This window comes from Saccopteryx leptura, chromosome 3, assembly GCF_036850995.1.
Source record: "Saccopteryx leptura isolate mSacLep1 chromosome 3, mSacLep1_pri_phased_curated, whole genome shotgun sequence".
NCBI classification, from domain to species: Eukaryota; Metazoa; Chordata; class Mammalia; order Chiroptera; family Emballonuridae; genus Saccopteryx; species Saccopteryx leptura.
In genome coordinates this window covers 244,035,619-244,062,292 of record NC_089505.1, presented here as the reverse complement: position 1 = coordinate 244,062,292, position 26,674 = coordinate 244,035,619, and the positions used below count along the sequence as shown (strand labels likewise).

Sequence of the window (26,674 nt, the reverse complement as noted above, 5' to 3'; positions counted from 1 at the left end):
ATTCTTTTTCAAAATTGTCTTGGCTCTTTTTGGTCCTTTGAGATTTCATATGAATTTTAGGGTTTTTTTCCCCCTACAATAAATAAATGCCACTGGAATCTGATAAGGAGTGTGGTAGAAAGTACAGACATTTTAACAACATATATATTTTTAAGACGGAGAGAGACAGAGAAAGGGACAGATAGGGACAGAGAGGGAGGCAGGGAGAGAGATGAGAAGCATCAATTCTTTGTTGCAATTCCTTAGTTGTTCAATGACTGCTTTCTCATATGTGCCTTGACCGGGGCTACAGCAGAGTGATTGACCTCTTGCTAAAGCCAGCAAACTTGGGCTTCAAGCCAGCGACCTTTGGACTTCAAGACAGTGACCATGGGGTTATGTTTATGATCTCACGCTCAAGCTGGTGAGCCTGCACTCAAGCCATATGAGCCCGCATTCAAGCCGGCAACCTTGGGGCTTCGAACCTGGGTCCTCTGTGTCCCAGTTTGACGCTCTGTCCACTGTGCCACTGCCTGGTCAGGTGACATCTTAACAATATTAAGCCTTCCAATTCATAAACATGAATGCCTTTCCATTTATTTGCATTTAAAAAAATTCTTGCAGCAGTGTTTTGTAGTTCAGTTTACAGATTTTAAGATTTTTTTACAAATAAGGTCATGTCATCTGAAAACAGAGATCATTTTACTTCTCCCTATTTCAATTTGGATGCTTTTTATTTATTTTTCTTGCCTAATTGCTCTGGCTGGCACTTCCAGTACTATGTTGAATAGAAGTGGCAAGAGCAAGCATCTTTGTCTTGTTTCTTTTCTTTCTTCTTTGCCAAGTGAAAAGGAGGGGAGATAGACAGACTCTCACAAGTGCCCTGACCAGGATCCACCTGGCAGCCCCAGCTAGGGCCAGTGCTCTGCCCATCCTGGGCCATGCTTGCAACTGAGCTAATTTTTTTTAGTGCCTGAGGAGGGGGCTCCATGGAGCCATCCTCAGTGCCCAGGCTGATGTGCTTGAACCAATTGAACCATGGATGTGGGAGGGGGAGAGAGAAAGAGAGAGAGAGAAGGGACACAGGGAGCGGTGGAGAAGTAGATGATTGCTTCTGTGTGACCTGACTGAGAATTGAACCCAGGACATCCACACACTGGACACTCTACCTCTGAGCTAGCTGGCCAGAGCCTCTTGTCTTGTTTCTTCTCATAGACAGTGGTCAGCAAACTTTGGCTTGCAAGCCACATGCAGCTCTTTGGCTCCTTGAGTGTCGCTCTTCCACAAAATACCACATGCGGGCGTGCAGGTGCGCCAGGGGTGGGAGGTGTAGGTTGGTCACTGAGTGAGCATGTGGCTCCCCTTTCCCCTCCCCCTTCTCCCTATTTCCCCTCCCCCTTCCTCCTTATCCTCTCCCCCTTCCCTTCTTCCCTTTCCCCTTCTCCCACTCTTTCCCCTCCCCTTTCCCCTCTCCTTTCTAAGGTAATCACAGCCTCAGCCTTCACATTCTTCATTTTTCAGGTGGGGAAAACAAGGCCCAGAGAGGTTGGGAACCACAAAATACCTTCTGCTTCTTTCCCTGGGGCAGTGGTTGGCAAACCATGGCTCGTGACCCACACGCAGCTCTTTGGCCCCTTGAGTGTGGCTCTACCACAAAATACCACGTGCGGTGGCGCAGGATACGCAGTGCGAGGAGGTGGGTGCCCACGATTCATGCAGGAGTTGAGCGAGCCTGTGGCTCGCCAGCCTGGGTTTGCGGACCACTGTGAGGAAGAGCTTTCAGTTTTTCATTATTGAGTTTGATGTTAGTTGTGGGTATTCATAAATGGCCTTTATTATGTTAATGCAGTTTTTTTCTATTCTGAGTTTGTTGAGTGTTTTTATCATGAAAGGGTGTTGAATATTGTCTAATGCTTTTTCTGTATCAATTGAGATGATCATGTGGTTTTCTTCATTCTGTTAATGTGAGGTATTGCATTGTTTTTTTAAAGCCCCTTCCTCTAGTTTTGAGAAATAATTGACATATCACTGTATTAGGTATACAGCATGATGTTTGATTTACACATATTGTGAAATGATTACTACTATAGGTTTAGTTAACATCTATCATCTATGGATACAATAAAAAAAGAAAAAAATTTCCTTTTGTGATGAGAATTCTTAGGATTTTCTCCAACAACTTTTCTAATATATTGTGAAATGATTACTATTATAGCTTTAGTTAACATCTATCATCTTCTATAGATACAATAAAAAGAAAAGAAAAAAAATTCCTTTTGTGGTGAGAATTCTTAGGATTTTCTCCAATAGCTTTTCTACTGTATAAATCGTACAGCAGTTTCTTTTCTTTTCTTTTCTTTTCTTTTTTTTTTCAGAGAAAGAGAGGGATAGACAGGGACAGACAGACAGGAACGGAGAGAGATGAGAAGCATCAATTATTAGTTTTTCATTGCGCATTGCAACACCTTAGTTGTTCATTGATTGCTTTCTCATATGTGCCTTGACCGCGGGCCTTCAGCAGACCTAGTAACCCCTTGCTGGAGCCACCAACCTTGGGTTCAAGCTGATAGGCTTTTTGCTCAAACTAGATGAGCCCGTGCTCAATCTGGTGACCTCGAGGTCTCGAACCTGGGTCCTCTGCATCCCAGTCCAGTGCTCTATCCACTGCGCCACCGCCTAGTCAGGCAGCAGTTTCTTTTTTGAAGAAAAGAATTTTTAATTCTTTTTAAATAGCCACAAAGAGTTACTAATGGAATTTATGTGCCTGTCAGATATTGTACATCTTCTCATACCTTGTAATCCAACATGATATCCCCAATTCCTGTTCTGTGCTGATTTTCACACAGTACTGAAATTCTTTTTGAATTAGAGGATCTTCTAAAACCTAGTTTTGCAAAGATATTTTGAAATCCAATAGAATGTAGCCATACAGCAGTTTTAACTATAATCATCATGTTATACTTTACTTCCTTAGTACTTATCTGTCTTATAACCTGGTAGTTTGTAGTTTATATCTTTCCACCATTTTGCCAATTTCTCATCCCCCAGCCTCTGTCTCTAGTAACCACAAATTTGATTTTTTTTTCTGTGATTGTTTTAGATTCCACATATAAATGAGATAATATAGCATTTGTTTTGCTGTCTGATTTATTTTACTTAGCATTATGCCTTCAGGGTCCATTCATGTCACAAATGGTAGGATTAAAATTTTTTTGATGAATTATATTATACTATATGTATATATGAATACTTTAATGGGAACTTATGTTGTTTCAATTTTGGGCTGATATAATTAATGCTGTTATGAATATGGGGGTGCAGACACATTTTGAGTTAGTATGTTTTCTTTGGATATATTTCCAGAAGTGGAACTGCTGGATCATATAGTAGTTTTATTTTAACTTTTTGAGGAGCTTTCATACTGTTTTCCATAGTGGCTGAACCAATTTACAGTTCTGCCAGCGATGCATAAAGTTTCCAAGCTTCCCTTTTTTCCATATTCACACCATCATTTATTATCTCTTGGGTTTTTTGTTGTTGTTGTTGTTTTTTGTGACAGACACAGAAAGAGGGACAGATAGGGACAGACAGACAGGAAGGTAGAGAGATGAGAAGTGTCAGTTGTTACAGCACCTTAGTTGTTCATTGATTGCTTTCTCATATGTGCCTTGACCGGGAGGCTATAGTAGACCGAGTTACCCCTTGCTCAAACCAGTGCCCTTGGGTTCAAGCTGGTGAGCTGTGCTCAAACCCAGATGAGCCTGTGCTCAAGCCAGGGACCTTGAGGTTTTGAACCTGGGTTCTCTGCTTCCCAGTCTGAAACTCCATGCACTGTGCTACCGCCTGGTCAGACTATCTCTTGTTTTTTAGATGATCGCCATTCTAATAGGCATGAGGTGATATCTCAGTGTGCTTTTAAATTAGATTTTTTTCTAATGACTAGTGATGTTAAATGTTTTTTAATGTACTTTGGCCAATGTTTTATCTTCTTTGGAAAAATGTCTATTGAGGTCCTTTGCCCATTTTTAAATTAGATTATTTATTTTGCTATTGAGTTGTAGGAATTCTTTATAAATCTTGGATATTAAGTTTTTATTGGATATGATTTGTAAATTTTTTTCCCATTTTGTAGGTTTTTCACATTGTTGATGGTTTCTCCTGCTATGTAGAAGCTTTTTAGTTTTATGTGGTCCATTTGTTTATTTTTAATTTTGTTGCTTGTGCTTTAGGTGTGATTTCCAAATAATCATTACTAAGACCCATGTCAAGGAGTTGTTTTTTTTTAAATTAAATGAGAGGCAGAGAGGCAGACAGACAGGCTCTCACATGTGCTCCAACTGGGATCCACCTGACAAGTCCCCTTCTGGGCAATGCTCTGCCCATTGTGGGTGCTGCTTTGTTGCTTGGCAACTGAGCTATTTTAGCACCTGAGGCGAGGGCATGGAGCCACCCTCAGCCCCAGGGCCAACTTGCTTGAACCATTGGAGCCATGGCTACAGGAGGGGAGGGGAATATAGGGGAAGAAGAGTAGAGAAGCAGATGGGCACTTCTGTGTGCCTGATTGGGAATCGAACCTGGGACTTCCACATGCTGGGCCAATGCTCTACTGCTGAGCCAACTGGCCAGGGCCATAGAGCTTTATTCTGTTGTTTTTTTCTAGGAGTCTCATGGCATCAGGTCTTACATTCACTTTGAGTTAATTTTTTTTTTTTTGAGTTAAATTTTTTGAGTGGTGTAAATGTAAGGTCAAGTTTTATTCTTATACAGATGAATATTTCTTTTCCCTAGTTTCATTTATTGAAGAGACTGTCATTTAAATCTCTATTTGGTATTCTTGGTTCTCTTGCCAAATATTAGTTGACCACATATAAGCTTGAGCTTCATTCTGCTCCATTGGTCTATTTGTTTTTATGTCACTACCATAGTGTTTTGATTACTAGGGCTTTATAATACTATTTGAAACCAGGAAGTGTGATTTTTTTTTGCTTTGTTCTTAGGATTTTTTTTGTAAAAAAGTCATTGGAATTTTGATAGGGAATGTATTGAATCTATAGATGGCTTTTGGTAGTATTGACATTTTAACAATATTCTTTCATAATTATTTTTATATGTTGAACCATTCTTGCATTCCAGGGTTAAATCCCACTTGCTCATGATGTATAATCTTTATAATGTGCTGTGGATTCTGTGTGCTAGTATTTTCTTGAGGACTTTTGCATCAGTGTTCATTAGGAAGGAAATTGCTCTAGAGTTTTTTTTTGTTTTTTCTTGTATCTCTATCTGGTTATCTGTATCAGGGTGATGTGGCCTCAGAATGAGTTAGAAAGTGTTCTCTCTTATTCTTTTTTTTGTCCCACTCTTGGAGTGGGACCCATGGAGCCATCTTTAAATGTTTGGTAGAATTCTGTTGTAAAGCCAACTGGTCCTTGGATTTTCTCTATTGAGAGGTTTTTATTTATTTTTTTGTTACTGATTTAATCTCTCTGGTTATAGGTTTATTCAGATTTTCTTTTTTTTCATGATTCAGTCTTGGTAAGTGGTGTGTTTCTAGGAATTTATGCATTTCTTTTTGGCTTTCCAATTTGTTGGTGTATCATTGTTCATATAGTATTTATCTTACCCTTATTTTTGTGGTTTTGGTTGTAATAAGTCTCTTTCATTTCTGATTTTATTTAAATATGTTTTTCTTATTCTAGCTAAGGCATTGTCAATTTTGTTATTTTTTAAAAACATCTTTTAGTTTAATATTTTCCTACTCATTTGTTTATTTGTGTTCTATATTATTATTTTTTCTTCTGCCTGCTTTAGGTTTAGTTTGTTCCTCTTCTAGATGTATAGTATAAGTTGTGAATTTGTGATCTTGCTTTAACAAAAGATGTATACCCATACAGTTAGCTATAAACTTCCTCTTACCTCTGCTTTTGTTGCATCCCGTAAGTTTTGATATTTCGTTTTTATTTTTATTGTGTCAAAGTATTTTCTAATTTTCCTGCGACTTCTTGTTCCAGTCATTGTTTTTCTAAGAGTATATTAATTTCAATTTCCAGGGTTTTTTTTGTGCTTTGATACTGAGTTTCATTTCATTGTGATTGGAAAAGAGACTGTATTATTTCAACCTTCTTGTATTTGTTAAGACTTGTTTTGAGGCCTAATGTGTTCTATCCTAAAGGATGTTTCATGTGTACTTGAGAAATGTATTTTCTGAAGCTGTTGGGAGGAGTGTTCTGTATATTTCTGTTAGGTGCAATAGTCTAGAGTGTTGTTCAATTCCTCCATCTTATTGTTCTTCTGTCTGATTGTTCTACTTATTGTTGTTGCTATGAATTTCTCCCTCCAATTTTAGACTTTGCTTTATTAATTTAGGAGCTCTGAGGTTTGTTGCATGAATACTTGTTATATCGTCTTGGTTAATTGACTCTTTTGTCATTATATAATGTCCTTATCTGTCTCTTGTTACAGTTGCTGATATAAAATCTTTTTTGTCTGATACTAGCACAGATATTCTTGCCCTCTTTTGGTTACCATTTACATAAAATATCTATTTCCATCCTTTCACTTTCAGCCTACCTGTATCCTTATATCTAAACTGTTCCTCTTCTTGACAGCGTATAGTTGGAAATCCATTACCTTTTTTTTTGTTGTTTTTTTTTTTTTTTTTTTTTTTTTTTCATTTTTCTGAAGCTGGAAACAGGGAGAGACAGTCAGACAGACTCCCGCATGCGCCCGACCGGGATCCACCCGGCACGCCCACCAGGGGCGACGCTCTGCCCATCCTGGGCGTCGCCATGTTGCGACCAGAGCCACTCTAGCGCCTGGGGCAGAGGCCACAGAGCCATCCCCAGCGCCCGGGCCATCTTTGCTCCAATGGAGCCTTGGCTGCGGGAGGGGAAGAGAGAGACAGAGAGGGAAAGCGCGGCGGAGGGGTGGAGAAGCAAATGGGCGCTTCTCCTGTGTGCCCTGGCCGGAAATCGAACCCGGGTCCTCCGCACGCTAGGCCGACGCTCTACCGCTGAGCCAACCGGCCAGGGCTCCATTAACTTTTAATATTAAAAACTGATTCAGAGAAGGACTCTTTAAAACTTTATATCAGGCCCTAGCCGGTTGGATCAGTGGTAGAGCGTCGGCCTGGCGTGCGTAAGTCCCGGGTTCGATTCCCGGCCAGGGCACACAGGAGAGGCGCCCACCTGCTTCTCCACTCCTGCCCTTCTCCTTCCTCTCTGTCTCTCTCTTCCCCTTCTGCAGCCGAGGCTCCATTGGAGCAAAAAGATAGCCCGGGTGCTGGGGATGGCTCCTTGGCCTCTGCCTCAGGCGCTAGAGTGGCTCTGGTCGCGACAGAGCGACACCCCGGATGGGCAGAGCATCGCCCCCTGGTGGGCGTGCCGGGTGGATCCCGGTCGGGCGCATGCGGGAGTCTGTCTGTCTCCGTTTCCAGCTTCAGAAAAATACAAAAAACAACAACAACAACTTTATATCAAAAGGCATTTAATCTCAGATAGAGGATTGTTGATGACATGTGCTTAGTTTTGAAGCATTTATTTTAAGACTCCTCCATCAAGCCTTGGACAGCAGTGCAGTGGATACAGCATCATCCTGGAGTGCTGTGGTCACTTGCTCAATCTCAGAGTCACTGACTTGACATCCCCTTCCTAAGGGTGCTGGCTTGATCCCAAGGGTACTGGCTCAACTCCCAAACAATCAATGGTACAACTAATTGGAGCAACGAGTTGGTGACATTCTCTCTCTCCTCCCCTCCCTCCCTCAAAAAAAGGATCCTCCTTTAAGTATTTGGGTTACAGTACTGTTCAGAGGCAACTGTGGGAAAGCCAAACATACATATTAGAAATTGTTTCTTTGATAAAGGCTAAACAGTCAGGTAGGTAATAAAAGTCAGGAATTCTGGGAAATAGATCTTTTAGTTTATAAAGTGGGGGGTATTCTTTTTCTCACACATTGAGTTAATTATCAAAATACTAGTTTCTTCATCTTGTATCATTAGTTTTCTACAAGTATTCTAATAAATTGAACCCTCTCCAAGCTGTTGTGAATCAGCCATTTTCAAAGGCAGGACCCCTCATACTCCACACCCAACATTATTTATCTGTAGTGAATAGCCATTTTGAACTTTCATTTCGTCATTCTTCTTTCCTGGAGGGCTCAAAGAAGACTAGCTATGTCAAAACATTGGCTATAGTGTTATATATTTAGGGATTTCAGATAGCCAAAATAAATTTGCAAAAGAGCTTCCTCCCCTCCCCTCCCCTCCCCTCCCCTCCCCTCCCCTCCCCTCCCCTCCCCCTCTTTTCTTCCTCTCTTTTCTTCCTTTTTCCTTTTTCCTTCCCCGCCCCTCCCTCCCTCCCTCCCTCCTTGCTTCCCTTCCTTCCTCCCTCCTTCCTCCCTTTCTTCCTCCCTTCCTCCCTCCCTCTCTTCTTCCCTCCCTTCCTTAAAAATTGCCATTGGCCTGTCCAGGTGTTGGCTCTTAGGAATCTCTCTCTCTCTTTTTTTAAATTAAGTGAGAGGCAGAGATGCAGAGAGGCAGACTTCGGCACACACTCTGACTTGGATTTACCCAGCAAGTCCCCTACCAGTCAATACTCTGCCTATCTGGGGTCACTGCTCCATTGCTCCACAACCACGCTATTTTAGCACCTGAGGAGAGGCCATGGAGCCATCCTCAGCACCTGGGGCCAACTTGCTTGAACCATTTGAGCCATGGCTGGAGGAGGAGAAGAGAGAGAGAGAGAGAGAGGGAAGAGTGAGAATGGGTGGGGGAGGGGTGGAGAGGCAGATGGTTGTTTCTCCTGTGTGCCCTGACTGGGAATTGAACCTAGAACTTCCACACGCCAGGCCAACACTCTACTGCTGAGCCAGCTGGCCAGGGCTGGAATCTCTTTATTTTTGAATAATTTTCAGTTAAACTGACCTTTCTGTGACCAAAAACACCTTATTGTAAGTGGTTTGAAAAATGTTTTGTTTTTATTAGAGAAAGAGACCGGGACAGACAGGCTGGAAGGGAGAGAGATGAGAAGCATCAATTCTGTGTTGTGGCATCTTAGTGGCTCATTGATTGTTTTCTCATATGTGCCTTGACTGGGGAGCTCCAGCAGAGCAAGTGACCCCTTGCTCAAGCTAGTGATGTTGAATTCAAGCTGGTGACCTTTGGGCTCAAGCCAGTGACCATGGTGTTATGTCTGTGATCCCATGCTCAAGCCGGTGAGCCTGTGCCTAAGCTGTGAGCCCGTGCTTAAGTCAGCGACATTGGGGTTTCGAACCTGGGTCCTCAGCATCCCAGTTTGACGCTCTGTCCACTGCGCTGCAACCTGGTCAGGCTGGTAACAGTGCTTTCATTCTGGAAAAAATATTTTAATATTTTTGATTTATTGATTTTTAGATAGAGGTGGGGGGGCAGGGAGAGAAGCCGAAGCATCAGCTTATAGTAATAGCTTCCTATATGTGCTTTGACTGGGCAAATCCAGGGTTTCAAACCTTTGACCTCAGCGTTCCAGGTTGAAGCTTTATCCACTGCACCACTGCAGGTCAGGCTGAAAAAATATCCTTTGAACTTGGGTGTTCATCAGAGACACTTTCATATTTATTATTATTAATATTTTGTTAGCATTCATCTTTTTTTTTTTTTTTTTTTTTGTATTTTTCTTAAGTTGGAAACGATGAGGTAGACAGACTCCCGCATGCGCCCGACCGGATCCACCCGGCATGCCCATCAGGGGGCGATGCTCTACCCATGTGGGGCATTGCTCTGTTGCAACCAGAGCCATTCTAGCACCTGAGGCAGAGGCCACAGAGCCACCCTCAGTGCCCGGGCCATCTTTGCTCCAATAGAGCCTTGGCTGCGGGAGGGGAAGAGAGAGACAGAGAGGAAGGAGAGGGGGAGGGGTGGAGAAGCACATGGGCGCTTCTCCTGTGTGCCCTGGCCGGGAATCGAACCCAGGACTCCTGCACGCCAGGCCGATGCTCTACCACTGAGCCAACTGGCCAGGGCAGCATTCATCTTTTTTTGACTCATAGCTGCCTGTTTTTTTTTTTATTTCTGACCCATTTATTATTATTATTATTATTATTATTATTATTAACTTTATTGGGATGACATTGATAAATCAGGGTACATATGTTCAGAGAAAACATCTCTAGGTTATTTTGACATTTGATTATGTTGCGTACCCCTCACCCAAAGTCAAATTGTCCTCCATCACCTTCTGTATGGTTTTCTTTGTGCCCCTCCCCTCCCTCTTCTCCTCCCCCTCTCCCTCATAACCACTACCCTCTTGTCCATGTCTCTAAGTCTCATTTTTATGTCCCACCTATATATATGGAATCATATAGTTCTTAGTTTTTTCTGATTTACTTATTTCACTCAGTATAATGTTATCAAGGTCCATCCATGTTGTTGTAAATGATCCAATGTCATCATTTCTTATGGCTGAATAGTATTCCATAGTATATATGTACCAAAGCTTTTTAATCCAATTGTCCACTGACGGACACTTGGGCTGTTTCCAGATATTCGCTATTGTGAAAAATATAGCCATAAACAGGGGTGCATTTCTTCTTTTGGAACAGTGCCATGGTGTTCTTGGGGTATATTCCTAAAATTGGGATAGCTGGGTCAAAAGGCAGTTCAATTTTTAATTTTTTGAGGAATCTCCATACTGTTTTCCATAGTGGCTGCACCAGTCTGCATTCCCACCAGCAGTGCAGGAGGGTTCCCTTTTCTCCACATCCTCGCCAGCACTTATTCCGTGTTGTTTTATTGATGAGCGCCATTCTGACTGGTGTGAGGTGATATCTCATTGTGGTTTTATTTTTATTTTAGTTATTTATTTATTTATTTATTTATTTATTTATTTGCAGAGACAGAGAGAGAGTCAGAGAGAGGGATAGATAGGGACAGACCAACAAGAACAGAGAGAGATGAGAAGTCTCAATAATCAGTTTTTCTTTGTGATACCTTAGATCAGTGGTTCTTAACCTTTCTAATGCCGTGACCCCGCCCCGCAATACAGTTCCTCATGTTGCGGTGACCCCAAACCAAAAAATAATTTTGGTGGCTACTTCATAACTGTAATTTTGCTACAGTTATGATTCGAAATGTAAATATCTGATATGCATTATGTATTCTCATTGCTTTAGGCGACCCCTGTGTTTTGGTCTTTCGACCCCCACTGGGGTCATGACCCACAGGTTGAGAACTGCTGCCTTAGATGTTTATTGATCACCTCTCATATGTGCCCCGCCCGCAGGCCTTCAACAGACCGAGTAACCCTTTGCTCAAGTCAGTGACCCTGGGTCCAAGCTGGTGAGCTTTTGCTCAAACCAGATGAGCCTACGCTCAAGCTGGTGACCTCGGGATCTCGAACCTGTGTCCTCCGCATCCCAGTCCGATGCTCTATCCACTGTGCCACCACCTGGTCAGGCTCATTTTGGTTTTAATTCACATTTCTCTAATGATTAGTGATGTTGAGCATTTTTTCATAAGCCTATTGGCCGTCTGTATGTCCTCTTTGGAGAAATGTCTATTCATTTCTTTTGCCCAAATGGATTCTTTGTCTTCCTGGTGTTGAGTTTTACAAGTTCTTTATAAATTTTGGTTATTAACCCCTTATTAGAAGTATTGTGGAATAAATTCTCCTGTTGTTTAGTTTGTCTTTTTATTCTGTTCTTATTGTCTTTAGCTGTGCAAAAGCTTTTTAGTTTGATATAGTCCCATTTGTTTATCCTGTCTTTTATTTCACTTGCTCGTGGAGGTAAATAGGCAAATATATTGCTGCGAGAAATATCAGAGAGCTTACTGCCTATGTTTTCTTCTAAGATGCTTATGGTTTCACGGCTTACATTTAAGTCTTTTATCCATTTTGAGTTTATTTTTGTGAATGGTGTAAGTTGGTGATCTAGTTTCTTTTTTTTGTAGGTAGATGTCCAATTTTCCCAACACCATTTGTTAAAGAGGCTGTCTTTACCCCATTGTAAGCTCTTACCTCCTTTGTCAAATACCAGTTGTCCATAAATGTGTGGGTTTATTTCTGGGCTCTCTGTTCTGTTCCATTGATCTATATGCCTGTTCTTATGTCAGTACCAGGCTGTTTTGAGTACAGTGGCCTTGTAGTATAACTTGATATCCAGAAGTGTGATACCTCCCACTTTATTCTTCCTTTTCAAGATTGCTGAGGCTATTCGTGTTCTTTTTTGGTTCCATATAAATTTTTGGGATATGTGTTCTTTATCTTTGAAGTATGTCATTGGTATTTTAATTGGTATTGCATTGAATTTATAAATTGCTTTGGGTAATATAGACATTTTAATGATGTTTATTCTACCTAACCATGAGCATGGTATATGCTTCCACTTGTTTGTATCTTCCTTGATTTCTTTTATCAATGTTTTATAATTTTCCGAGTACAAGTCTTTAATGTCCTTGGTTAAATTTACTGCTAGGTAATTTATTTTTTTGGTTGCAATAGTGAAGGGGATTGTTTCCTTAATTTCTCTTTCTGACTGTTCATTGTTGGTGTATAAAAATGTGTGTGATTTCTGAGTATTAATTTTATATCCTGCCACCTTGCTGAATTCATTATCAGGTCCAGTAGTTTTTTGACTGAGACTTTAGGGTTTTCTATATACACTATCATATCATCTGCAAATAATGATAGTTTTACTTCTTCTTTTCCAATTTGAATGCCTTTTATTTCTTCTTCTTGTCTGATTGCTGTGGCTAGGACTTCCAGAACTATGTTGAATAAGAGTGGTGAAAGGGTACACCCCTGCCTTGTTCCTGATCTTAGGGGATTGCTTTTAATTTTTGCCCATTGAGTATGATGTTGGCTGTGGGTTTGTCATAGATGGCCTTTATCAGGTTGAGGTATGTTCCCTTTAGTCCCACTTTGCTGAGAGTTTTGATCATAAATGGGTGCTGGATTTTATCAAATGCTTTTTTCTGCATCTATTGAAATTATCATGTGGTTTTTCTCCTTCCTTTTGTTTATGTGATGAATCACATTGATTGATTTGCAAATATTGTACCAGCCTTGCCTCCCTAGAATAAATCCCACTTGATCCTGGTGTATGATTTTTTTCATATATTGCTGGATCTGGTTTGCTAATGTATTTTTTTTTTATAAAGTTTTATTTTGCAAGTGTGTGTGATTCTTTTTTTTTAAATTTTATTTATTCATTTTAGAGAGGAGAGGCAGAGAGGAGAGAGAGACAGAGAGAGAGAAGGGGGGAGGAGCTGGAAGCATCAACTCCCATATTTGCCTTGACCAGGCAAGCCCAGGGTTTCGAACCGGCGACCTCAGCATTTCCAGGTCGACGCTTTATCCACTGCGCCACCACAGGTCAGGCGGTTTGCTAATATTTTGTTGAGGATTTTAGCATCTAAATCAGCGGTTCTCAACCTGTGGGTCGTGACCCCAGTGGGGGTCGAAAGACCAAAACACAGGGGTCGCCTAAAGCAATGAGAATACATAATGCATATCAGGTATTTACATTCCGAATCATAACTGTAGCAAAATTACAGTTATGAAGTAGCCACCAAAATTATTTTTTGGTTTGGGGTCACCGCAACATGAGGAACTGTATTGCGGGGTCACGGCATTAGAAAGGTTGAGAACCACTGATCTAAATTCATCAGGGATATTGGCCTATAATTTTCTTTCTTTGTGTTGTCTTTGCCTGGTTTTGGAATCAGAATTTTGCTTGCCTCATAAAAGGAGCTTGGAAGTCTTCCTTCCTCTTGAATTTTTTGAAATATCTTGAGAAAGATAGGAGTTAGTTCTTCTTTGAATATTTGGTAGAATTCACTTGTGAGCCATCAGGTCCAGGACTTTTCTTTTTTGGGAGTTTTTTGATAACTGTTTCAATCTCATTTGTTGTAATTGGTCTGTTTAGGTTTTCTGATTCTTCCAGATTAATTTTTGAAAGATCATATGTTTCAAGGAATTAGTCCATTTCATCTAGGTTGTCTAATTTTTTGGCATACAGTTCTTCATAGTATTTTCTTACAATACTTTGTATTTCTGTTGTGTCAATTGTTATTCTCCACTCTCTTTTCTAATTTTATTTATTTGAGTTTTCTCTTTTTCTTGGTAAGTCTAGTTAAAGGTTCATCGATCTTGTTTACCTTTTCAAAGAACCAGCTCCTGGTTTCATTGATCCTCTGTATTGTTTCTTTAGCCTCTATGTCAGGGGTCCCCAAACTACGGCCTGCGGGCTGCATGCAGCCCCTTGAGACCATTTATCTGGCCCCGCCGCACTTCCGGAAGGGGCACCTCTTTCATTGGTGGTCAGTGAGAGGAGCACATTGACCATCTCATTAGCCAAAAGCAGGCCCATAGTTCCCATTGAAATACTGGTCAGTTTGTTGATTTAAATTTACTTGTTCTTTTTTTAAATATTGTATTTGTTCCCGTTTTGTTGTTTTACTTTAAAATAAGATGTGCAGTGTGCATAGGGATTTGTTCATAGTTTTTTTTATAGTCGGCCCTCCAGCGGTCTAAGGGACAGTGAACTGGCCCCCTGTGTAAAAAGTTTGGGGACCCCTGCTCTATGTTTTATTTCTGCTCTGATCTTTATTATTTCCTTCCTTCTACTACCTCTGGGCTCTACTTGCTGTTCTTTTTCTAGTTCTTTTAGTTCAGGGGTCAGGAACCTATGGCTTGCGAGCCAGATGTGGCTCTTTTGATGGCTGCATCTGGCTCCCAGACAAATCTTTAATAAAAAACCAATAACGTTAAAAATATAAAACATTCTCATGTATTACAATCTGTTCATTTCCTACCGCTCATGTTCATGGTTGCAGGTAGCTGGAGCCAATCACAGGTGTCCTCCGGGACAACACCAAATTTTTATTGGATAATGTGTAACATACATGGGTTGTTGTATGGCTCTCACGGAATTACATTTTAAAATATGTGGTGTTCCCCTGACCAGGCGGTGGCGCAGTGGATAGAGCGTCAGACTGGGATGTGGAAGACCCAGGTTTGAGACCCGGAGGTCGCCAGCTTGAGCGCAGGCTCATCTGGTTTGAGCAAGGCTTACCAGCTTGGACCCAAGGTCACTGGCTCGAGCAAGGGGTTATTTGTTCTGCTGTAGCCCCATGGTCAAGGCACATATGAGTAAGCAATCAATGAACAACTAAGGTGTCGCAACAAAAAACTAATGATTGATGCTTCTCATCTCTCTCCGTTCCTGTCTGTCCCTATCTATCATCTCTCTGAGATAGACTCTCTCTGTCTCTGTAAAAAAAAAAAAAAAAAAAAAAGAAAGAAAAAAATATGTGGTGTTCATGGCTCTCTCAGCCAAAAAAGTTCCTGACCCCTGTTTTAGATGCAGGGTCAAGTTGTTTATTTGAGCTTTTTCTACCTTCTTAAGGTATGCCTGTAATGTTATGAACATCCCTCTCAGGACTGCTTTTGCTGTGTCCCATAAATTTTGAGTAGATGTATGCTCACTATCATTCGTTTCTAGGAATTTTTTTTATTTCTTCTTTTTTTTTTTTTTACCGAGAGAGAGTCAGATAGGGACAGACAGACAGGAACGGAGAAAGATGAGAAGCATCAATTATTAGTTTTTCGTTGCGACCCCTTAGTTGTTCATTGATTGCCTTCTCATATGTGCCCTGACCGTGGGGGTGCAATAGACCGAGTAACCCCTTGCTCGAGCCAGCGACCTTGGGTCCAAGCTGGTGAGCTTTTCTCAAACCAGATGAGCCTGTGCTCAAGTTGGCGACCTCGGGGTCTTGAGCCATGAGCCCGCACTCAAGCTGGCAACTTTGGGGTCTCAAACCTGGATCCTTCGCATCCCAGTCCGATGCTCTGTCCACTGCGCCACCACCCGGTTAGGCTATTTCTTCTTTGATCGCATTGTTAACCCATTTGTTATTTAATAACATGCTATTTAGTTTCCAAGTGTTTGAGTATTTTTCAGTTTTTCTCTTGTGGTTGATTTCTAGTTTCATGCCATTGTGATCAGAGAAAATGCTTGATATGATTTCAGTCTTCTTAAATTTGTTGAGACTGCTTTTGTGCCCTGACATGTGGTCTATCCTAGAGAATGAACCATGAGCACTTGAAAAGAATGTATATTCTGCTGCTTTAGGGTGAAAGGATCTAAAGATATCTATTAAATCGAGTTGATCTAGTGCAGGGGTCTCAAACTTGTGGCCCGCGGGCCAGAGTTTGAGACCCCTGATCTAGTGTGTCCTTTAGGTCTGCTGTTTCTTTGTTAATTTTCTTTCTTGAGGATCTATCTAGTGATGTTAGTGGGGTATTGAATTCCCCTACTATCAATTGCTGTTGATCTCGCCCTTTTTATCCATCAAAGTCTGCTTTATATATTTAGGTGCTGCTATATTAGATGCATAGATATTTATAATGGTTATATCTTCCTGGTGGATTGTTCCATTTATCATTATGTAGTGGCCTTTTTTTATCTCTTAGTATAGCCTTTGTTTTAAAGTCCATTTTGTCTGATATAAGTATTGCTACCCCAGCTTTTTTTTCATTTCCATTTGCATGAAATATTTTTTTCCATCCTTTTACCTTCAGTCTATATGCATCTTTTGTTTTTAGGAATGTCTCTTGTAGACAGCATATGTACGGGTCCTGTTTTCTTATCCAGGCAGCTACCCTATGTCTTGATTGGATCATTTAATCCATTTACATTTAAGGTTATTATTGATATGTAGTTGTTTATTGCCATTTTATTCTTTAAGCTGTATTCCTCTTTTGCTATATTCTTTTTCCCCTTTGATCTGTTTACAACAGGCCACTTAGCATTTCTTGGAGCATTGGTTTGGTTGTAGTGAATTCTTTGAGGTTTTTATTTTGGTCTGTGAAGCTTTTTATTTCTCCTTCAATTTTTAAATGATAGCTTTGTTGGATAAAGTAGTCTTGGCTGTAGGCTCTTGTTCTGCATTGCTTTGAATATTTCTTGCCATTCCCTTCTGGCCTCAAGTGTTTCTGTTGAGAAGTCAGATATCATCCTCATGGGGGCTCCTTTGTAAGTGATGGCCTTTTTTTCTCTAGCAGCTTTTAATATTTTCTCTTTATCACTTAGCTTTAGTATTTTAATTATGATGTGTCTTGATGTAGGTTTTTTTGGGTTCTCTTTAATGGAGTTCTCTGTGCTTCTTGAACTTGTGAGAGTTTTTCCTTCCTTAATTGAGGGAAGTTTTCAGCTATGATATGATTGAACAAAGTCTCTATCCCTTGTTCTTTCTCTTCTTCTTCAGGAACCACTATGCTGTAGATGTTATTTCTCTTCATGTTGTCACAGAGCTCTCTCAGAGTTTCCTCAGACTTTTTGAGTCTTTTTTCATTTTTCTGCTCTGCTTCCGTGCCTTCATTTATCTTGTCCTCTAACTTGCTGATTGGATCCTCAGCCTCATCCATCCTGCTTTTAATTCCTTCCATTGTGGTCTTAATTTTTGATATTGTATGTGTCATTTCTGACTGATTCTTTTTTATTATTTCAATGTCCTTTTTTATATTTGCCTCTGATCATTTTCATTTGCATTGTTTCAGGCTTGGGCAGCAGTAACAGCTTTAATTGCAGCCTTCTGCAAGTGGGAGAACCCTGTTTCAACTTAATTTCATAAAATGAGTCTGACTTTTATTTTAATCCTTAATATTAGAGTTAATATGTTAAAAGTCTCAAACCTGAAGATTTTAAAATAAATAATTTACTTATTTCTGCTTGCTTCTTTTATCTCTGGAGTTATAGGAAGGTAAGGAACTGCTGTTGTTGGTTGCAAAGTATATTGAGTCCTAACAGGGTAACCATAGTTCCCTGTTTCCTCATTTCTAACTGAAGATAACTATAAATTGAGTAATATAATCTAAATGTTATATTTTGTTACTATATTTAAATCTACTTTTGCTTTTCAGGCTGTTCCGTTGACCAGCCATGTATGGCAACAGTCATCATATCAAGATGATGGTAGAACAAAGATTTCTGATTCTGATGTGGTCTCTTTGGAAAATACAGCTCAGTGGGGTTCTGAGGATGATCGGGTATGTCTTTTGTAACTGGTAAAGTATCTTTCTTTTGGTAAGCAGCATGAGAAATGGAAGAATGGCTGTGAAGAATGGAAAGAGGTTAATTACTTAAATTTCATTTCTCTAGTAGATCTTTGGTAACCTTAATTATATAGAATAGCAATGCACTTTTTTTGGGGGGGGGTCTAAGTAGACTCCTTTTACATTCTTCAAAAGTATTTGAAAGAGTTTTGTTTATATGGGTTATCTATATCGATATTTAGCTTACTAGAAATGAAAACATTTAAAAGTATTTATTTTAAATGTTTAAAATACCAAACCCATTAATTATATATTAATAATAGCTGTACCCAGCCACGTGTTGCTGTGGCTCAGTCTGGTTAAATGGAAAAGAAAGAAAAGAGAAAGCTCACATTTCTAATATGTTTAATTTTGCAATGCTTGTGGGTATACAATATTTTTTGTTGTTCCATTGTCTGTGCAGATACAGAGATTGTCTGGTTTGCCAACTCGAGAACACGCAACATGTAATCGTAAAATATTTAGTATAGCGTGTGTTGCTTTTATGTCCAACAGGTGGCGCTGTTTTTAAAATAAAAGCATGTTTTACCTGTCACAGGTGTGACATCTATATAATAGTAGGCATATAAAAACACGCGCATATTCATAGGTATATAAAAACACGCATATTCAAATGCAACATTGTGTCAAAATTTCAAAGCAATCGGTGAAGAACTTTTGGAGATTTAAGATTTTGAACAAATAAACATTTACATTTTTATTTATATAGATAAATAATCTTTTAATATGATAAATGACTATTTCCCAAAACAAACTAAAATTAGTTGGAAAAGTGGCATTGTTTTACATTTTTGCATAGCTCTTTAATGTCAGGGTTAATAGAAGTTGGTTTATTAGAAAAATAGAACCAGTAGGATATATATATGCCATATGAGTGCATGCGTGCGCACACACACACGGTAGAGCAAAAGTAGGTTTATAGTTGTTCATATGTAAAATAATGTAGTAATTAATAAATAATAATATAAGAATAAACTCTGTTTTGTGTGCTCATAACTGTAAACTTACTTTTGCCCCACCCTGTGTATGTGTATGTGTATGTGTATGTGTATGTGTATGTGTATATGTATATGTATATGTATATGTATATGTATATGTATATGTATATATTGGCTTATGTGATTATGGAGGTTGAGAATTCCCAATATCCGTGACCTGGTGACTCAGGAGAGCTGGTAGTAAAGTTACAGTCTGAATGTAGAGGCCTGAAGACCAGGCCAACTGATGGTTTACGTTCAGTTCTGAGTCCAAGTCCAAAGGCAGGGGAAGATCAGTGTCTTAGCTCAAAGGTCCTTAGTTTGGGTGAAGGAATTCTCTCTTACTCAGCTTTTTGTTCTGTTAGGCCTTTAATAGATCGGATGAGTCCTGCCTATTTTGGGAATGGTAACCTGCTTTACTCAGTCTATGGATCAAATGTTAGTCTCATCCATACACACCCACTATAATGTTTATCTGGGCACCCTGTGTTCCAGTCAAGTTAACATATAAAATTAACCATCACAACTAGATTTTCGTATCTGCTTCTGCATTTGGTCTCTTGGGTATATTGTTTTGGTTGATGTATGTAAAGAAAATCTGGCTTTACATAGAAATATAATTAGAAATGGGTGGCTCACATAGAACCACTGAAAGGATGTCAGTGACCCCCAGGGAGCCTCAGATTACATGTTGAGAACCACTGATTTAGAACATAGTCATAAGCTTAGAGGAAATAGAAAAATTATGAGCAGATAGGAAAAAAGTTCATATATATTTGTTGGAGGGAAAATATTTAAGGGTGATTATCTAATAATGTTATAAGAAAGTGCTGAACTTTTTCTAAAGTGACTACCATATACATTCCTTAATATATGAGTGTTCTAGTTGCTTTGCATTCTTCGGAGCTCTTGGTAATGCCAGTTTTTTAAGCTTTAGCCATTCTAGGTATATTATAGTATCTCATTGTGGTTTTAATATGCTTTCCTAATGACTAATAATACTGTGCATCTTTTATGTGTGCTTTTTTTCTATTCATGTTTCTTCCTATCTGAGAAATTTTGGCCTAAATCTAGGTCACAAAGATTTTCTTCTATATTTTTTTATTAGAACAGGTTTTCTCAACTTTGCCACTTTTGACATTTTAGGCCAGATAATTTTTTATTGTATGGGCTGTGCTGCATATTGTAAGATGTTGAGCAGCATCATTGATCTCCTCCCACTAGACATCAGTAACACTCCCCCATGTTTGACCATATATGTGTGGGTCTATTTCTGGACTCTATTTCATTAATTTATTTATCTTTCCTCATCCCAATACCACACTTTTGATTACTGCACTGTCTTGAAATCAGGTAGTGGTAGTTTTCCCACTATTCTTTTAAAAATGATTTTGTTTATGCTAGATTCTTTGAATTTTTATATAAATTTTAGAGTCAGCCTGTCCATTTTTACTTTAAAAGCCTGCTGGAATTTTGATTAACATTGCCTTAAGTCTATACATTAATTTACAGAGAGAATCGATCTTAATATTGAGTGCTGTAATCCATACAGTGGTTCTTTCAGTTTTATTTAGGTCTTTATTTACTTCATCAGTGTTTTGTTGCATCAGTGTACCAAACTTAGCAACATTTTGTTAGACTTACTTAAAAAATTTCTGCTCCTGGCCTATTAGCTTGGTTAAGAGCATTGTCCTGAAATAACAAGGTTGCAGGTTTGATTCCTGGTCAAGGCACACATAGGAAGCAACTAAAAAAGTGCACGACTAAATGGAACAGTAAATGCTTCCCTTCCCCTTCTCTCTTCCTCTGCAGAAAGAAAAGGGATATTGAACAGATTTTAAATTATTATTATTATTATTATTATTATTATTATTATTATTATTATTTAGGTGAGAGGAGGGGAGATAGTAAGGCAGACTCCTGCATGCACCCCAACCAGGATCCACCCGGCAACCCTATCATGGGTCAATGCTCGAGTACCGAGCTATTTTTAGTGACTGAGGCAGATGTGTTCCAACAGAGGTATCCTCAGTGCCTGGGATCACACTTGAACCAATCAAGCCACTGATTGCGGGAGGGGAAATGGGAGAGAAGGAGGTGTGAGGGAGAAGCAGATGGTTGCTTGCTTCTCCTCTGTGCCCTGACCAGGAATCAAACCCAGAACATCCATATGTCGGGCTGACGCTCTATCTACTAAAAATTATTTTATGTTGGGAAATTATACAAGTATGTTTGCATGGGGAGAGGAATGATTCATAGAGAGGGACAGTGGGAAAATCACATATAGGAAGGAAATCACCAAAAAAAATTGGAGTGAAATGGGAATGCCTTTGGTAGATAGACTGTTCTGTTAAGGCAGAAGATGGAAATCTAGGTACACACTGAAGCTATAGATTTGGTGGTAGGAAGATAAGGAAGTTTCATCTTCTGCTGTTCACTTATTGCACTAAGAGATTAATTCATCAGTTGAAAATGAGGAAGAAGTTCAGTAGTTTTGAGAAGGAATAAGTAGTCTTTTTAGTAAGTTAACTCGCCAGGAAAATATAGTAGGATTTCCAGGCAATGCTGAGTGCTGTTTTGGTTTAATGTCATCAATTTAAAGGAAAAGCTGTCTGGGTATGTGCTTGCTTCAGCAATGAACTCCTGCTTGGATTCAGATAAGGAGAAGATTCAACCAAAACCAAGCTTTTAATGTTTTCAAGGTAGTGATTATAAGGATGACTACGAACTCTCAGAGTGGTAAAGAGGGAAATTCAATTAACAAAGAAATTATGAAAAAGTGTAAATGTGATAGGGTAGTTGTCTCCATGAGGTTAGAAAATGATTGCAATTGAGGACCTAGAATAGAATAAGTGCTCTATGGAGGACACAGGATGGACAGAAGAATAAATAGATACATCTCTTACTGGTACTGAGTAATAAACTGGGACCAGGCTCAAACTATGGTCAATGGGACTGAGAGATGAGCCAGGTATGAGAGATTTTGTTGTAGTGAGAGTTACAAAATGACTGGAACTCCCTCCCCTGCATTAAAACTCTTTATTGGCTTACTATTATCCCCTGTAGAATGGAGTGCTTTCAAAAGGAAAAATTTTAATCATTCTCATGTTTATTTTCAAGTATTAAAAATATTTTAAAAACCTGTTCCTAATAGCAATTCAGTGCTATAGATTTAACTAATTTATCTAGCAAAGAAGGGATTGAGATATTTTGGAAAGTAAGGTTTATTGTTTCATAATCCCACAAGGCATAGATGAGTAGTCTTAATATTTTTAAATATTTCTCTTCATTCATTTCTCATGTTTATAAAAATTGTGTTGATTGATTTTTAGGGAGAAAGAGAAAGGAAGGGGGAGAGAGAAAGAGAGAGAGAGAAACATTCATTTGTTGTGCCACATAGTTGTGCATTCACTGGCCACTTCCCGTATTTGTCCTGACTGGGAATGGAGCCTACAACCTTGGTGTTTTGAGGCGATGCTGTAACTGACTGAGCTAACCGGCCAACGCCTGTTTATCTTTTTTTAAAAACTTACTGAAAGAGCTTTTGGTTATCATATTTTAAATACTCAAAAGAACTCTTCAAAGACAAGTTTTGCTTGAAAATGTGAAAAAATTTCTAATTGTAATACATCTTATTTGTATGGATTCTGGGTACTTTGGGAATGAAAAAATTCTATATTCTCTTAAACATTTGTGTTGGTCAAGGAAGAAGACTCCAATAATAGACTACAAAATAATGAAAATACATTATATATCTAAATATGTACATTACCCATCAATATAATAGCATCTTTCCATCTTTAAATAAATAAACAAATAAGTAATAAATAAATGTAAAATGAAATGAATTCATTATTTAAGCAAAAATTTATTTTATTTATTTTGAGAGGGATACAAGGAAAGAGAGAGAGAGGAGAGGCATCAACTTGTTGTTCCACCTAGTTGTGCACCTATTGATTGTTTCTCATATGTGCCCTTACTGAGGCTCCAACTGGCAACCTTGGGTTTGAGCTGGCACCCTAGGGATAGAGCTGCGACCCCTAGTTTGAAACAGCAGCCTCAATGCTCTGGAACTACTGGAACCACGCTCAATCTATTGCACCACTGGCTAGGACAACAAACATTTTAGATAAAGAAAAATTACAAGTAGAAGAAACATGGTAAAGAGAAGACAAATAACTAAGAAAATGTAGTAAAATTGTTCCAATTAAGATTAAAAATAGCTATATTTATGGTAAATCCAGTCAAGAAAAAAACCCCAAGATAAACTTAATACAAACCTATTAAAGTTTATAGAAGTGTGCTAGTACCAGTAGGTAGGAAATGGAGAAAGTTTTAATATTACCAGCCATCAAAAAGGTTTCTGGCCTGATCAGGTAGTGGTACAGTGGATAGAGCATGGGACTAGGACACAGAGGCCCCAGGTTCAAAACCCCAAGGTCGCTGGCTTGAGCACGGGCTCATTTGGCTTAAACACAGTGTCACTGGTTTGAGCGTGGGATCGTGGACATGACCCCATGTTTGTTGCCTTGAGCCCAAAGGTTGCTATCTTGAGCCCAAGGTCACTGGCTTGAGCAAGGGGTCACTCACTCTGCTTTGCCCCCCAGTCAAGGCACATATGAGAAAGCAATCAATGAACAACTAAAGTGCCGCAACGAAGACTTGATGTTTCTCATCTCTCTTCTTTACTCTCTGTGCCTATGCGTCCCTCTTTCTCTCTCTCTGTCTGTCTCTCTCTCTTTGTCTCTCTCTCTTTGTCTCTCTCTCTCTCTCTCTCTCATACACACACACACACACACACACACACACACACACACACACACACACACGGAGGTTTCTGGACTGAATGGATTCACCGATGAAGTCCTTTATATTTTTAAGGAAGATTGAATCTTCCTGTATAAAAGAAATATGGAACAAGGTTAGAAAACAAAGCAAGGTCTTCTAAAGTAGTGATTAGTTATAATCTTTTTTTTTTAAGCAAGAGAGAGACAGATGGGAAGGGAAAGAGATAAGAAGCATCAACTCATAGTTGTGGCACATTAGTTGTTCATTAGTGGCTTCTCATACGTGCCTTAACTAGGGGGACTCCAGCCAAGCCAGTGACCTCTTACTTAAGCCAAAAGTCAGTGACTGGGGATCATGTCTATGATCTCATGCTCAAGCTGGCAGCCCCGTACTCAAGCTGTTGAGCCTGTGCTCAAGCCTGTGACCTAGTGGTTTTGAACCTGCAACCTCAGCATCCTAGATCAATGCTCTATCCACTGTGCTACCATAGGTCAGGCTGATTAATTATAATCTTATTATGACTATGTATGAGTGAAAATGTTAAAGACTGCTAGCAACTAGATTAAGAGTCTGATCCACCACTACCAAGTAAGAAATAAGAAGATGGCCTGACCTGTGGTGGCGCAGTGGATAAAGCGTCAACCTGGAAATGCTGAGGTCGCCGGTTCAAAACCCTGGGCTTACCTGGTCAAGGCACATATGGGAGTTGATGCTTCCAGCTCCTCCCCCCTGTCTCTCTCTCCTCTCTCTCTTTCTCTGTGACTCTCTCTCTCCTCTCTAAAATGAATAAATAAAAAATAAAAAAAAGAAATATGAAGATGTTGCAATATAAAGAAATTTATTGTTATACTTTATCAGATTTAACTGAAAAAAAGAAATGAAAGAGGTGTTAGGACTGATACCACAGAAATATAAAGGGTCATAAGAGACTGCTATAAACAATTATATGCTAACAAATTGGATAACCTAGAAGAATTGTATAGTTTTTAGAAACATACAGCCTATCAACAATGACTCGAGATGAAACAGAAAATCAGAACAGACTGATTACTAGTAAAGAGATTTAAATCAGAAATCCAGGACCTGATAGCTTCACTGGTGAATTCTACCAAACTTTTTTTGTGTGTGTGTGTGAGAGAGAGAGAGGGACAGACAGAGATAGACAGGAAGGAAGGGAGAAAAATGAGAAGCATCAATTCTTCATTGCGGTACCTTAGTTGTTCATTGATTTCTTTCCCATATGTGCCTTGACTAGGATGCTACAGCAGAGCAGGTGACCCCTTGCTCAAGCCAGCGACCTTGGGCTTCAAGCCAGCAACCTTTGGGCTCCAACTGGTGAACCTGCGCTCAAGTCCAACGAGCCTGCACTCAAGCCGGTGACTTCAGGGTTCTGAACCTGGGTCCTCTGCATCCCAGGCCAAAGGTCTATCCTCTGTGTCACCCCTTGTCAGGCCTACCAAACCTTCTTAATATTACTTCTCAAACTCTTCTAAAAAATAGAAAAGGAGGAAACTCTTCTCCCATTTTATGAGGCCAGCAGTACCCTGATAACAAAACCTGACAAAGATGCCACAGGAAAATTATAGGCAATATCCCTGGTGAACAGAGATGCAAAAATCTTCAACAAAATATTAGCAAGCCAAATTAAATAATATGCCATGATCAAATGGGATTTATTCCAGGAATACATGATATTTCACCACTGATTGATCAGTCAATGTAATAAGCCACATTAACAAAACGAAGGATAAAGATGAACTTGGTAGATGCTGAAAAAGCATTTGACACTATTCAACATCCATTTACAATAAAAATGAACTAAGCGGGTACAGAAGGAATATACCTCAACAGAATAAAGGCCCAAATCATGTATCTGAAATACAGTATTTGACAAACCCACAACTAACATACTCATTGATGAAAAGATGAAATCTTTTCCTCCCAAGATACGAAAGACAAGTACTTCTGCTCTCTCTTATATGTGGAATCTAAAACAACAGAAGACAGAGCAAATTTGATGATTCCAGGGCCGGTGGGGTAAGGGGTTGGGAGAAATGGGTGGATTCATCCTCCCTCCTTCCCTTTCTCCTTCCCTTCCTCCTCCCCTTCCTCCTTCCCTCTCTCTATCTCTCCGTTTCTTTCCTTTTTTGTTTAAATAAATTAAAAAGATACTGAATAATCTTAGTATGACTATATATGACAGAACATGTTAAAGACTGCTAGCAAATATGGTTTAAAGTCTGATCTACCACTACCAAATAAATATGAAGATGTTGCAGTATGAAGAAGGTTATTGCTATGCTTTATCAGGTTTAATTGGGAAAAATATGCTATAATGTACAATAGTTTGATAAATTTCAGTGCTCATTCCTAGCAGATTCAGGATGAAAATAAAAGAATACTTTCATAGTATGATAGAAATAATATTCTTATTAACCAATACCAAATTTAGAAGGAAAATGCCTTATAAATTGGTTATCATTAGTATTTAATTCAACTTTAATATTACTGCTTAGTATGTTCTGTGGATTTGTGGTAGTTCATGAATTTCTTGTTACTGCTTTCTCAAGAGGTAAGTACAAGAATTGAAGTGTTTAGAAACTTTTATACTATTTTGACAGAGTGATTTTATGTTTTTCAGAACTAGAAATGAAACATTTGGGCTTATATTTTGTATTTTGGGCTAATCTATCTTTTGAATTTTAGTTTTCTAGTAATTTTTATTTTTTTAGTAGTTTATTTACTTACTAGTTTTTTAAGTATTTTAATAAGATATCTTTCTGTGATGAATTACAAGTAGGAAAAACTGGTTCTTTCTATAGATATTTTTAGAAGCATTGC

General features: G+C 39.2%; 1 protein-coding gene across 3 annotated transcripts in view; it reads left to right on the top strand.

The window, feature by feature from the left end:
* Positions 1–26,674, top strand: part of ALMS1 (ALMS1 centrosome and basal body associated protein) — a 236,177-nt gene that overhangs the window by 14,198 nt on the left and 195,305 nt on the right. For all 3 annotated transcript variants that reach the window (XM_066377980.1, XM_066377981.1, XM_066377979.1), the window contains exon 2: positions 17,877–18,002. In XM_066377980.1, the coding sequence (XP_066234077.1) occupies positions 17,877–18,002 (126 nt within the window). The remainder of the gene's footprint in view (positions 1–17,876; positions 18,003–26,674) is intronic.